The following is a 13,817-nucleotide window of genomic DNA, read 5'->3' as shown; positions in this document are numbered from 1 at the left end:
ATTTTCTGGCCATTCTAGAACCTTCTGTGTCTGCTTGGGTGTGAGGCCCTTGCCTTCCTGCACCCACAGACTTGCTTTTCTAGGGCCCAGGAGTCAGTCCGCAGCCTCCTTTACTCCCTGGGGGCCCATAAAAGGAGACAATGCGGGAGAAAGTCAGGATGGGGCTGCGCTCCCACACCCTTTAATGAGGAGGCTGAGGTCTGGCCTGATGACAGTGCCCTTTGAAGAACTGACAGAGACTTGGTCTTCCCGGCGACATGGGGTGGTGGAGATGAGTCTCGACTCAGCCACTAGCCCAACGGGGCTCCTTTTTTACGAGGCCGGGAAATGTTCACAGAAAGCTAAAGAACAGGTTAATGAGGGGTTCTGATAGAAAGTGGTATTAACTTTAATGAGGGGAAAACACTTTGTAAAGGCCAACGCCCACTGGGGCAGAGATATAAACTGGGCGCGAGGACCTGCGCTCCCATTGGGGGTGTCGACTCAGAGCTGTCATCGTGTCGGGGCTGCTGAGATATGGCTTCCAAGTGCCTCAAGGCCAGCTTCTCCTCGGGGTCTCTCAAGGGCCCAGGCGGGGGCACTCGCATGTCCACCATGTACTCCAGCAGCTCTTGCAAGCTCCCGAGTCTCGCCCGCGGGACCCGGAACTTCTCTGCGTGCTCGGCTGGGGTGGGCAGGAGTAGTTGCAGGGCCGCCAGCTGCCTCCCTGCTCTCTGCCTCCCCTCCGGAGGCTTTGCCACCAGCTACAGCCTGGGAGGGGGCTGGTTTGGGGAGGGCATCCTCACGGGCAGTGAGAAGGAGACCATGCAGTCCCTGAACGACCGCCTGGCCAGCTACCTGGAGAAGGTGCGCCAGCTGGAGCAGGAGAACGCCAGCCTGGAGAGCCGCATCCGGGAGTGGTGTGAGCAGCAGGTGCCCTACTTGTGCCCTGACTACCAGTCCTACTTCCGCACCATCGAGGAGCTACAAAAGAAGGTGAGGGTGTGGTGACTTCGGGGTCTCCAGCACTGACTGGAAGCCAGAACGTCTGTGGTGGTGGCGGCCACCTTCCCCCCGAGCACGTCAGAGGTCTCACGCTCACACCTGTGGGTCCTTTCTTCCTCCTGGTAAACCAGGGAAGGGCATATGACCAGCCCCCTCTGCAGATGTGAACACTGAAGCCCAGGCTGGCTAAGTCACTTATTCAGGGGCACCTAGTTGGCATGAGTGGACCCAGAACTTAAGCGCAGATTCTATGGACTAACCGGTCATGTAACCTTTCGTACCACAACCTACCTCTCTGTTAATTTCTTCACTTTTCTTTTTTAAGGTCAGGGGTTGAGTTTGTGTGTTTGGTGAAGATCAGCCTTCTAATAACTAGCTCAGGCAAGGAAAAGCTTCTCAGAAGTTTCCCACTTGTCCAGCCCACATCCACGAGCGTCCTGGGGCTCCTGAGAGGGACCATTTATGCCGGGGCATCAGAGGGTGCTGTTGGTGCTGGCTTGCCCTGAGCCCCCTGCAGACTGGGAGTTAGATAGGAGAACTCCATGCCAGCCCTTCCCTGCAGCATTTCCAGGCCTCCCTCTCTCAGACCCAGGTTACAGGGGCCAGACCAAAGCACTGTGGGGACCGTGGGTGTTTCCCATCACGGCTTCAGCCTCCTGGAGCCTCATTTGCCAAGAGCCCAGGTTGGGTGACCCCATCCCTCCAAGGGCATCCCAGGCCTGCTTTGGGGACCTCTAAAGAGCAGAAAGTCCTTCCTTTCACTCAAGGCACTTCTTCATCCCCCAGACCCTGTGCACCAAGGCGGAGAACGCCAGGCTGGTGGTGCAGATCGACAATGCCAAGCTGGCCGCGGACGACTTCAGGACCAAGTGAGTTGTCCTGCTCATCCTTTGCTTGGGGCTGGTAGAGCTGCATGGGAGAGAAGCCTGGACTTGGGGTTTTGGCTGCACAGACTTTCTGAGGCACTAAGGCAGTACACACAGCACCAGGCAGCCTGGGGTGGGAGACGACTTCGATATAAAATGGAAATGAGGCTTCAGGGGTCTCGTCTCGTGGGGTATCTGCTAGGTACGAGATGGAGCTGTCCATGCGGCAGCTGGTGGAGTCGGACATGAATGGCCTGCGCAGGATCCTGGATGATCTGACCCTGTGCAAGGCTGACCTGGAGGCCCAGGTGGAGTCCCTGAAGGAGGAGCTGCTGTGTCTCAAGAAGAACCATGAGGAGGTGAGTGTGTGGGGGGAAAGTGAGCATGGGGAGGAGGTGAGCATGGGGAGGAAGTGAGCATGGGGAGGAGGTGAGCACAAGAGCAGGTAGGCACATGTGGGAGCAGGTGGGTGACAGCGCTGATCCTGGTCTGTGCCACAGGAAGTGAACTCCCTGCGCTGCCAGCTCGGTGACCGGCTCAACGTCGAGGTGGATGCTGCTCCGCCTGTTGACCTGAACCGTGTTCTGGATGAGATGAGGAGCCAGTATGAGACCCTGGTGGAGAACAACCGCCGGGACGCCGAAGACTGGTTCACCACCCAGGTGGGCACTGGAAATGGTGTGGGAGACATGGGCTGGGTCCCGTGGAAATGACTTTGGGGCTCTGAAGCCAGAAACCTGGGCCTGAGTTCCAGCTGTTTTGACCTCACTGTGCACCTCGGGCAGGTCGCTGTCCTCTCAGTTAGTGTCCTCAGGCATGAATGAATGGGTTGGTCGGGGCGATCTGGAAGGTCTTTCTTGGCTCATGATGCCACACAGCCTCTGGAGAGCTCTAATGCCCAGTACCAGGGTTCCTGAGTCCCAGGTCCCCAGGGGCCCCCAGGTTCCTCACAGTTTCGCTGTGTGAATGTTGCAGACCGAGGAGCTGAACCAGCAGGTGGTGTCGAGCTCCGAGCAGCTGCAGACGTGCCAGGCAGAGATCATCGAGCTGAGACGCACGGTCAACGCCCTGGAGATTGAGCTTCAGGCCCAGCAGAGCATGGTGAGGCCCAAGGCTGGAGTGGGCTGCCCAGGTCAAAGTCAGGGCACACTGGACCTGTTCTCCTCGCTCTGACCACTTAGCCAGCCGCAGAGGTGCAGTTCTTGAGCATCATGGATTTTCTGTGCAGAGAAGAGTGAAGGCCCAGCCCCCACTCACAAATGTCCCAACGGACAAAGATAGGAGGCTTGTAGCAACTGACACATCCTGCTGCAGCTCCTGTATTTGTGTGTGCAGAAACAGTCTGAGTAACTATGGCTCCTGGGGGTTATCATTAGTGGGGGAGATACTCTAGATCAGGGAGGATTCAGGGGCTACTCGGTTCTGTGGTTCATCCTGATGTCTAAATTTTCATTCTTGTATTTGAGGTCCTTTGAGATCCAGATGGATTTGGTGCATTTTATTTGCTCCTTCTCTGACCCCTAAATTCCTTTCTGACACATACCTTGCCTCACAGAGAGATGCCTTGGAGTCCACCCTGGCAGAGACAGAGGCTCGCTACAGCTCCCAGCTGTCCCAGATGCAGTGCATGATCACCAATGTGGAGTCCCAGCTCGCTGAGATCCGGGCTGACCTGGAGCGGCAGAACCAGGAGTACCAGGTGCTGCTGGACGTGCGGGCCCGGCTGGAGAGCGAGATCAATACATACCGGGGCCTGCTGGAGAGCGAGGACTGCAAGTGAGTATTGCTGCCCACTGCCTTCTAAAAGCAATGCATGCGGTTCTGGGGAGGCAGCATGGAGCCTGGGAAGAGCCCAGCATCCAGAGTCAGAGCCCTGGGTTTTAGTTCAGAGCCCTGGGTTTTAGTTCTGGTCTTGTTACAATTTCACCAAGTGACTCTGGCAAGCCCCCTTTCACTCTGGACCACTGTTTCCTCATTGGAAGAAGATGTGATTTTAAGGTGCTCTGAGTGATTGAGAACAGCAACTGGAGAATCGTTGCAATCTGACCTTTCTGTCTTTCTCCTAGGCTCCCTTGTAACCCGTGTGCTCCTGACCACTCGCCCTCCAAGGCATGCCTGCCCTGTCTTCCTGCGGCCCGCACAACCTGCAGCCCCCGCCCTATCTGTGTGCCCTGCCCTGGGGGCCGGTACTGAGAGCAACTGAGCCAGAAAGCCAAGGCTATGGTCTCCAGGCCTTGGCCTCTATTCAACCCTAACCCTCAAAACCTAACCCCCCTTCTCTGGGCAGAGCCCGGGCCCTGGGCCTGGCCTTGGAAAGACTTATTGCAAATATACATCTCAAAGTTCCTCAAGTCTGTCACTCAGGCTCCAGCCCTAAGGCTTCAACTCCTCATCATTTCAACAGGCCCAGGGTCTCAGACTGCCTCCTGGTCGGGCTTCCCTGTGGGTGCTGTTTCAGTGGGTTTGAAATGCGATGGATGATGTCCATGAGCACAACAATAAAGCATGCTTGCTCTCATCACTCTGCTCTTGTTGCTTTGTGTCTCTGCAAGGGGAAGGAGTGGCCCTTTGGCAGATGAGTGGGGGCTGTTTGATCTATGACCCTGGGAATGGCAGGGCCTCTAAACCCCTGTTCAGAGTAGTGGAGAGGGGCCCACCATGGAGATTGTTGCTCAGTTTTCTGTTGAAGAACTTTCTCTAAGACTCCAGGATGATGACAGGCATTATCAAACCTCTCCCACAATAGCCTTAGTGTACCTGGTCATCTAGATCCCAGAGGAGGAAGACAAAGCTGAGAGCCTCTCAACCAGGGTGAAGCATCTCAGACTTGATCCCCCCGCACCCTTGGTTGTTATAAGGGCAGTTGTGGAGCCCCACGCCCAGGGGCCTTTGGGAGCATGTTCACACCCACCCCCTTCGTCCACTGTGCTCCATTCATGTAATCCTTCCCCTTCAGCAGCCCTCTTAACAGCCCTTTCCTTGCTGCTCTATGTGCCTTGGTGTCCTGTGGCCGTGATCGGTGATGTTATGATGTGGCAGTGACCTGGGGTGTCTGTGGCTCCCACACAAGAGGGGACTTAATGGATGCTGTGTTGTCTGTGTTGACAGCTCCATTGGCCATCCCCTGCCTCTCCTCTCCTTGGGCATCTCCTCCCTGAGACACAGTACTAAAGCTAGCTCAATTAATAACTCTACAATGGCCTTGAAGTGTTCAAATGAAGAGTCACATGACCCTCCTTATAAATTGAAAACTAGATATGATTTAGCTTAGTGACAAAGGCACATCGACAGCCAAGGCAGCTAGAGGCTTGGAACTGCACCATGTGAAAGCCAAGGAAAGTTCTCGAAGGGAGTTAAAAGTGCTACTCCAGTGAACACGTGAATAATAAGAAAATGGTACAGCCTGATTGCTGATAGGGAGAAAATTTAAGCAGTCTAGATAGAAGATCAAATCTGCCACAACATTTCCTTAAGCCAAAGCAAGACCCTAAATTTCTTCAATTCTACGAAGGCTGAGAGAGGTGAGGAAGATCATCTAAAATCATTTGAATTATTGATTAGCTAGCTTGTCCTAGTGTATTTGGTTATGAGGAAATCAATTCCAAACAAATCATAATAGGTAGCAAAGAAGGGGAAATTATGCACTCTGTGTCTGGTCATGTTCACACAGCTTTGATTATGAGGAAGCATTCTAGTTATTGAACTTTAAAATGATGTATCTGAAAATCGCCCCATAGCTTCTCTACCTTGAGTTGATAGGACTTGATGGCCTTCCCCCGCCCTCACTAACACTTCGAGGAACATATGAAAATTAAGACAAGAACTTACATCCCAATATTAAATCAATATTAATGTGCGTACATTAAACCTGGAGTGTGAGAGCCCACAGCATTGAGCAGGACTGAAAATCAGAGGTGCTGCATGGTACTTTCCCAAGGAATGCCCAGGGCTTCTGTGCCTGGAGACACCTGCTCCTTGTCTCCTGGCTTAGCTAATCTCGGGGGTGGCAGGAGCTGATACACAGCAAGGACCCAAGTGAGTCCTCCCTGTCCATTGCAGAAAGTGACAGCAGGGTCTGATCTAGCCTGTCAACCTCAGCCAGTCCAACCTTAGCCAGTCCAACCTTAGCCTATCCAACCTCAGCCTGTCCAACCTCTGCCTGTCCAACCTCTGCCTGTCCAACCTTAGCCTGTCCAACCTCAGCCTGTCCAACCTCTGCCTGTCCAACCTCTGCCTGTCCAACCAATAATCAACCTCTCAACAGCTCCATACGTGTAGGTGACCAACAAGGGAGAGGACCAGGAGATGGAGCATCTTCCTTGCAGAGATGTTCATGATATTGAATTCTTTCCCCCGAGTAGGGTCCTTCCTCTTTCTCAATAATGTCCAGCTAATAAAGTATCCCTGATTCATGGGCTTTCTCCCTGTGCCTCCAGTTCACTCTTTCTTCCCTGATATTATTTCTCCTGCTCGGTATGACGATGATGCAGGTTAAGAAGCTTCAGCAGATCTTTCCCTGGATTTATACCACTGCTGGTATCGATGCAGCTTCTGTCACCCACACATTTCCTTGTTAGGGGGCCAGGCCTCTTCCCACAGGGAATGCTCTCATTAATTGGAGCAGCTGTTGGCCCATGGGATTGTGGACTTTCTCAGGGTGGGAGTGGGCGGGGGTGCAGGTGGCCAGGCCACCATGGTCTCCTGGAGCCCCGCCCTGATAATGAAAGCCCAGACACAGAGCTGGTCCTTTGAAGATGTGTCCTGAAGCTCTGCCCTGGTGGTCAATGACAGGAGCCCAGAGTCCTGCGTGAGCCAAATGACATGCTTGGTCCCTTTTATGAGGAAAAGAACTCCTCGTTGGAAACTCAATTATAAATTAATTAGCAGCTTCCTGTGGGGCTCAGGATCAACAGTAACACCCCCCATGATGACTTTCTAGCGTGAGCCCCCTCACTCCAAGGGTATAAAAAGGCCTGAGCGGATGGAGTCTACAGACGCTGGTGATCCCGGGAGCTGCAGACAAGATCTATCCAACATGACATCCAGCTGCTCACCAGCCTCCGTCAAGAGCTGCCCCCGGCCCTCCTCTGTCTGCTCCAGCAACATGAGCTGCCGACCCGAGCTGTGCCTGGGCTACGTCTGCCAGCCCATGACCTGTGTGCCTTCTGTCTGCATGCCCACCAGCTACCGGCCAGCCAGTTGCTTCCCCAAGACCTACCTCTCCAGCTCCTGCCGGCCCAGCAGCTGCCGGCCCACCAGCTCCATGGGGACCTGCAGTTGGTTCTGTGAAGGGACCTTCAATGGCAATGAGAAGGAGACCATGCAGGTCCTGAACGACCGCCTGGCCAACTACCTGGAGAAGGTGCGCCAGCTGGAGCAGGAGAACGCCAGCCTGGAGAGCAAGATCCAGGAGGCCTGTCAGTCCCAGGTGCCCACCATGTGTCCTGACTACCAGTCCTATTTCAGGACCATCGAGGAGCTGCAGCAGAAGGTGAGGGCCCGCAGTGAGCAGACTCTCTGGGGAGGCGACCGGAGTGGCTGCCATTCCAGATCTGAATCTCGTGAATGACTAAGCTGTGTTCATGGAAAAGAGAGTCCCCAGGGCAGAGGAGCCTCTCATGATCTAGCACTCAGGCACAGCCCTGCCTGCAGAAGGAGGCTGGGGTCTCCTTTCAGTTCTATTAGTGGTTTTGAGAGTATGGCTTTGGGGGGGTCCCTTCTCTTCTTGAAGCCTCAGTTTCCTCTTCTGGAAAATGGGGATAATAGTGGTCCTTGTCTGATAGGGCTGTTCAGTGTACCCATGGGTTGCTGCAGGTAAGTGCTCGGCAGGGCCCCGGCACAGGTGCCTTTCCAGGAAGTGTTAGTATTCAGGACTAGCGCCAGTTCTGGACTAGTTCTGTCACGTGAATGACTTCAGACTGAATGAGATTCTTTCCCTCCACATGGCTCACTGCATTTCGGAATCAGAAGACCCAGGTGCTCAGAAAATAAATCGCAAGTTCTCCAAGGCTGGCAGTTCACTAAACAGCCCCCAAGTTCCAGGGAAAGGGCTTCTGCAGGGATGGGTGCCAGGCTGCTGAGCCCCCCCGCCCCAGGCTATCATATTCTCATTCAGCTTCTTTTTCTTTCTTCTCCGCCCGGACTAACCCTGTGTGTTGGCCCCCAGGTTCTGTGCACCAAGGCCGAGAACGCCAGGATGGTCGTGCACATTGATAATGCCAAGCTGGCTGCCGATGACTTCAGGACCAAGTGAGTTTGGCCAGGGGCAGGGCAACCCTCTCCCTGCACATGCTGGGGGGCAGCTTTGCATTGGCTTCACAGGGAGTGGGCAGAGCACTAGCAGTTCAAGGTCTTCCCTGGGTCTGCGCTCAGTTCCAGCCCTCAGCGGCTGACCCTGTCTCCTCACAGGTACGAGACGGAGCTGGCCCTGCGGCAGCTGGTGGAGGCTGACACCAACGGCCTGCGCAGGATCCTGGACGAGCTGACCCTGTGCAAGGCTGACCTGGAGGCCCAGGTGGAGTCCCTGAAGGAGGAGCTGCTGTGTCTCAAGAAGAACCATGAGGAGGTGAGTCCCCAAGTCGAGCTGAGGTGGCCCTTTAAGGCCGAGTGGGAAGTGTGTGTGGTTTGGGGCCATTCCCAGGCCTGCCACATACTGCTTCTGTGACTCTGCCCATTTACTTGACCTTTGTGAGCCTCCTCTTTTGTAAAGCAGGGATAAGCCTATCACACACAGTTGCTGCAAGGAGTAACGTCGGTTATGGGCACAAAGCCCCAATCACCTGGTCAGTGCTCAGAAATACCGGCAACCTCCTCTCTGCATTTCCTAGCTCTGGGTGATGCCAAAGGCTGTGGCCATTGTATTTGCTTTGCTCACAAGAGCTGCACACAGGGGTAGGTGGTCTTGGGGCCAGAGCAGACTTGTGTTCTTGAATGCCCCATGCCATGGCCTGTCCCTCCTGCTGGGGGGCCCCATCTGTCTTTTCTAAGAAGAGCTGAACTGCAGTATTTTTTTATTTTTCCTATCCCCGTCCTTGTTTTACCTCTTCTCTTCTGCTTGCTTATGATATACATTGTCCAAAAGCCCCAGGTCAACCCTTTACTTTCTGATTTTCCCTGGACTCCTGCAGGTCCCTGGAGGGAAGGCCCTCCCCTGGCATCTGTGTGTGCAGCGCCCACCTGAGCTTTGGAGTTTTTCCTTCTGCTCTGGGTTGACTCTTAACCTCCTGACTTGAGATCTGCAGGAGTAGGTGCTCTGAGTCCTGGCTGAGTTCCTTTGGCTTAAGTGTAGCGCAACTATCAGTCACCACCCACTCCCTGCGCACCCTAAGGCGCCTGAGTCATCCCATTTGAATCAGAGAACTGGGAACTGCACCAAAAAGCCACTAATGAGGCTTACTGCACGCTCCGCAGCCTCAGCGACAACTTTCTCTCTCTGGCAGCGAAGCCTGGCGAGATGCCTGCTTTAACTTGGGCCTGGCACTAAGGGAAACTGGGTTCCTGCTGCCCTCCTTCCCAGATGAACACACACTGGGTGGGGGGAGGCTGGAAAAACAGGGGCCCAGGTTCCCCATTTTAGCTCAAATGGACCAAACAACTCCTGCTGCTGTTCTTGGCTTCTGCCTAAGTGACCAGAGGACTGTGCTGGGACGCAGCTCCCATCAGGGGTGTCCAGCTGGAGCAGGGAGGCCCTGAGCTAGTGGGGAGAGGACGCAGGTCTTTGGGGTCCCTCTAGCACAGCGACATTGAGCATCTTTGGAACCAAGCACTTATGTCTTCGTGGGGCAGAAAGCTAGAATCCTGTGACTTCCCACTTGCTCGGGACTCCTGTGCCTTTTCAGGAAGTCAGTGCTCTCCGCTGCCAGCTTGGGGACCGCCTCAACATCGAGGTGGATGCCGCGCCCCCCGTGGACCTGAACAGGATGCTGGAGGAGATGCGGTGTCAGTACGAGACCATGGTGGAGACCAACCACAGGGACGTGGAGGAGTGGTTCAACATGCAGGTGGGCCTCTCACATGGGGGTGGCCGCCCAGTGTCCCCGAGGGGGCACCCAGCTTCTCCTTCTCTCCCCCTTGCAGATGGAGGAGCTGAACCAGCAGGTGGCCACGAGCTCCGAGCAGCTCCAGAGCTATCAGTCAGACATCATCGACCTGAGACGCACGGTCAACACACTGGAGATCGAGCTGCAGGCCCAGCACAGTCTGGTGAGTCTTGGCAGGGGGTGCTCTCTGGCTCTGCCTCCCAGTCTGGGTGCAGGCAGGAGGAAAGAGGGGGAGGAGGCCCAGATCCAGTCCCCAAGGAGGCTTGTTCTCAGCTTGGCCTGCCCTTCCAAACCCGTGCTCCTTGGGCGTACCTGCAGTTCTCCATGCCCAGGCTCCTCCCTGGATAAGTTCAGCTGGAGTCTCTGGAGGTGGGACTGGCCTGGGCATTTTTCAAAGGCTCCCATAGGACTCTAAGGTGTAGGCAGCCTTGAAGGCCACTGCTCTAATGGTGTTCTGCTGGAGGAGCCTGGAGGACCTCAGATCCAAAAGAATTTCGGATTACCTGGACCTTCAAACCCTAGTCTGGTCATTTACCAGTGGCTAAATCATGATACATTCCTTAATCTCTCTGGGCTTGAGTTTTCACAGTGGCTTAGGTAGGGAGGAGTCATTCCCAGCCCCAACGAGTGACTTGGCTCTGGATCCTTTCTGAACCAGGGCGTGGAAAGCAGTTCTACCTCTTATAGCCATTTTGCTATCCTTTTGCATTAGAGGGACTCCTTAGAGAACACCCTGACCGAGACCGAGGCCCGCTACAGTTCCCAGCTGGCCCAGATGCAGTGCATGATCACCAACGTGGAGTCCTCACTGGCTGACATCCGGGCTGACCTGGAGCGGCAGAACCTGGAGTACAAGGTGCTGCTGGATGTCAAGGCCCGGCTGGAGTGCGAGATCAACACGTATCGGGGCCTGCTGGAGAGTGAGGACTGCAAGTATGTGGGCCCCGCTGGGGCTGCACAGAGACACGTGTGCGAGGGCCGCGGAAGTTTCTAGGAAGGTTCTGGTCTCCCATGAGCTAGACCTTGTCATGACCATGGCATGGTTAGGAAGCTGGTATGATCTGGAGGCAGCCAGGCAGGTATTCGTGCTACCACCCCAAACCTGGCCCCTTGGAGACTCCCTTCCAAGTAGACAAGCCCCTTTCAAGTGCCTACCATGTGCCAAAGGCCTTGAGAGATACTGAGATAGATGATCCAAGTGTTGTTGGGTCTCCTGATGATCCAGGAATCTGAATTTCTTTTAAGTGTTAACTTCTCCTGATTTTTGAATATTTTAAACAAATTAATGAAAAGACAGTATTAACCAAATCAAAACACATTCCAGGCTTGATGCGGCCCCTGAAGCCTGCCCAGTCTCAGGGCAGGGCATCACGGTCTCCATCCAATGTCCAGTGTGTTGTTTCTGTCCGCCTCTGAGCTTGCCCTTTCCCTTTGGCCTTGCAGTTCTGCTTATGAATTCATCTTATCCAGCACAGCCTTAAGACCTTCTCCGTGCTAGTCTGCGTCCATGCATGGCACCTGACCTGAATGCCTAGTGGCCAGACAAACCCACTAGGCCTTGGATGAGGCCAATATGGATGAGATACAGGCTACCAGAGGGGGATTGGAAGGGAGAGATCAGGGGAGGCTTCAAGGAGGGAGCTGCTCTTCATCCTCTGTACAAATGGGAGCCACTGCAGGTTTCAGTTAGGAGAGGGCAATGATTGGATTTGTGTTTGTAGATCACTTGGTCACTAAGTTGACGATGGTCAGTTGAGGCAAGAGTGGAGTTGGGAGATAAGGTAGGAGGCCACATGGGTGAAGATGATAGCGGCTGGGCCTGGAGCCTCCTGCATCCAGACTTGCTGCTGGGTTGGGTTTCTCTGACGCTGCCATTCTTTTGCAGGTTGCCCTGTAACCCGTGCTCCACTCCCTCCTGCCCGCCGTGTGCGCCGTCCCCTTGCCTGCCCCGCACTGTCCTTGTGCCATGTGTGCCCTGCCCCCAGGGCCGCTACTGAGGACTCTCAGGGCAGTGGATCCTGGACGGGGGCAGCAGGCTGACACAGCCCCGCCAGGAGGAGGACCAAGCAGTGCCAGGAGTTGGGCCACCTGCAACATACCCTGGTGCCACAGGGGGCACTGTAGCCCCCATCTCTTAGGTGCTGCCTCTCATTTCATGGGCAAATTATTCTCTTTGCTGATGTTTCTGGTTGTCTCTGCTGCTTTGAAGAGCCTGTATTCTGTGTTAATGGCAAATAAGGCCTCATTCAGTGGCCCTGCAGAGGCACCTTTCTCTATTTGTCATTTAGGCTGCTGTATCAGCCTAAATGTATCATAGAATTGTATGAGCCCAATTCTACTTGGTTGGGTTCAAGAGTAATGTGGCTAAACTTTATATTTTTATGCCCCTTCTGCTTCCTTAAAGGCTTGAGAGTTGTTCACTGAAAGACTTGCTAGTCACAAACCAGTTAAAAACAGGCAATTGATCCAGATCCAAGTGATGAAAGAATAAAGAGAGGAAGGAGATAATCATGCCAGAAACGGAGGCCAAACTACTGTAACTGGGATTAATACTGCAATAACCCCACCCCAAGCCTCATTACAGCCACTACAATGGGATCACTCATTCGAAACAGACCTAATCCCAGTGTGTGCGAAGCCCCACTCCTTCCTAAACGAGGGCCAGATGAGGATGATGCAGCCATTTCTACCACTTCCAGAGCACTTGTGATGCCCCTGGCACTACACCAGGCTCTTACATAAACTCAGTCTTCATGGCCACCTGTAAGGCAGTGTCATTTCCCTCTCAAAGGTGGTGGACGGAACTGTGGAAGAGGTTTAGTCAGTGGCCTGAGGTTATAAAGATTGGAACTCAAGTCTGGCCACTGCCAGCAGCTTTATCCTAACCACTCTGCTACACTCCCGAATGCCTGCCTAGCAAGAGCTCACGCAACAGAGATTGCGAGAAAGTACTAGTTTGGGGGAGAGAAGAAAAGCCTCCACGTAGCTGGGGGGATCGAGATAGCCTTGAGGGATGAGTAGGATGTCTGTAGAGCAACAGAGCCATGGCGTGTGGGGTCTGCAGGAAAGTCCTCCTAGGAGGCCGCAAGTGGCCCTACTGGGGAGCAGGTGCCTGTAAATACTTCTGGGAAGAAAGCCCAGATGGCCAGGAGGTATCAGATCTTGGGGGGCCTTTGTACTCCCCAAAGAGTCTGGATGGCAGTGGGAGGGTGGCTGCGGGATCTGAGCCTGAGGATGACATGACTGGAGTGGTATTTTAGAAGAGTAGACAGGTTGGCTGAGAGGCAGGGAGGAAACCAACTAACAGAGGGTAGAAGAAGCTGACAGGGTCTCAACCAAGGCAGTGGGTGGGGACAGAAATATAAGGGATCTGGTTGGGAGACTCAGTGAAGGGCTGACCTGGCACAGGATTGGTCAATGGCAGAGAGAGAAGAGAGCCAGGAACAGCAATCCCGAACCCCCCTTCCAAGCACATAGTTCTTCCTTAATGAGCTGAGGTGATGCTTCTAATAAGGATCTGCCCTCTGGACTTGCCAAGAAATGATGAGAAGCAGATTGGACCCTGCAGCTGCCCAGGGCTCTTGGACATGATCCTGCATGCACGCCTGGCAGACAGGGCCCAAGTACCCTGCTGGGCCAGCCGAGGTTGCCAGTTGGAGGTGGGGGTAAAACTTCAATGAGCTGGAAAACCCAAGGAGAGGGCTTTGGGCTAACTGGATGTTCTGCTGACTGCGACCAGCGATTCTTAACTTCAATCCTTGTGCAAAACTTGTCTAGAATGTACTCAGTCTGATAAACAATAGAGTGGACAGAACCTCTCTCTCGGTTCTAGAATCCTAGGGCTGTCTGCCCAAAATGGTAACCACTAACTGTAGAGGGTGATTGAACTTTTAATTCAATAAAATGAAACATCCGTTGCACCAGCCAT

The 13,817-nt window shown here is 54.1% G+C and overlaps 2 protein-coding genes across 2 annotated transcripts; both read left to right on the top strand.

Moving 5' to 3' along the window:
• The first annotated feature begins 516 nt into the window (after nt 1-516).
• On the top strand, nt 517-4,043 carry KRT35 (keratin 35). The gene is made up of 7 exons (XM_037492539.1): nt 517-975; nt 1,771-1,853; nt 2,053-2,209; nt 2,351-2,512; nt 2,826-2,951; nt 3,406-3,626; nt 3,917-4,043. Exons 1-7 carry the CDS (start codon nt 517-519, stop codon nt 4,041-4,043), a joined length of 1,335 nt encoding a protein of 444 aa, XP_037348436.1.
• Nucleotides 4,044-6,885: 2,842 nt separating this feature from the next.
• Nucleotides 6,886-11,886, top strand: KRT32 (keratin 32). Its single transcript, XM_037493296.1, has 7 exons — nt 6,886-7,341; nt 8,017-8,099; nt 8,259-8,415; nt 9,689-9,850; nt 9,927-10,052; nt 10,602-10,822; nt 11,775-11,886. Exons 1-7 carry the CDS (start codon nt 6,886-6,888, stop codon nt 11,884-11,886), a joined length of 1,317 nt encoding a protein of 438 aa, XP_037349193.1.
• The last annotated feature ends 1,931 nt before the right edge of the window (nt 11,887-13,817 follow it).

The sequence above is a fragment of the Talpa occidentalis genome, unplaced genomic scaffold, assembly GCF_014898055.3.
Source record: "Talpa occidentalis isolate TD23 unplaced genomic scaffold, MPIMG_talOcc4v2.1 talOcc4.7, whole genome shotgun sequence".
In the NCBI taxonomy this organism is placed as follows: domain Eukaryota; kingdom Metazoa; phylum Chordata; class Mammalia; order Eulipotyphla; family Talpidae; genus Talpa; species Talpa occidentalis.
Note: the sequence above shows the minus strand (reverse complement) of the source record. Positions and strands in the feature narration are given on the sequence as shown.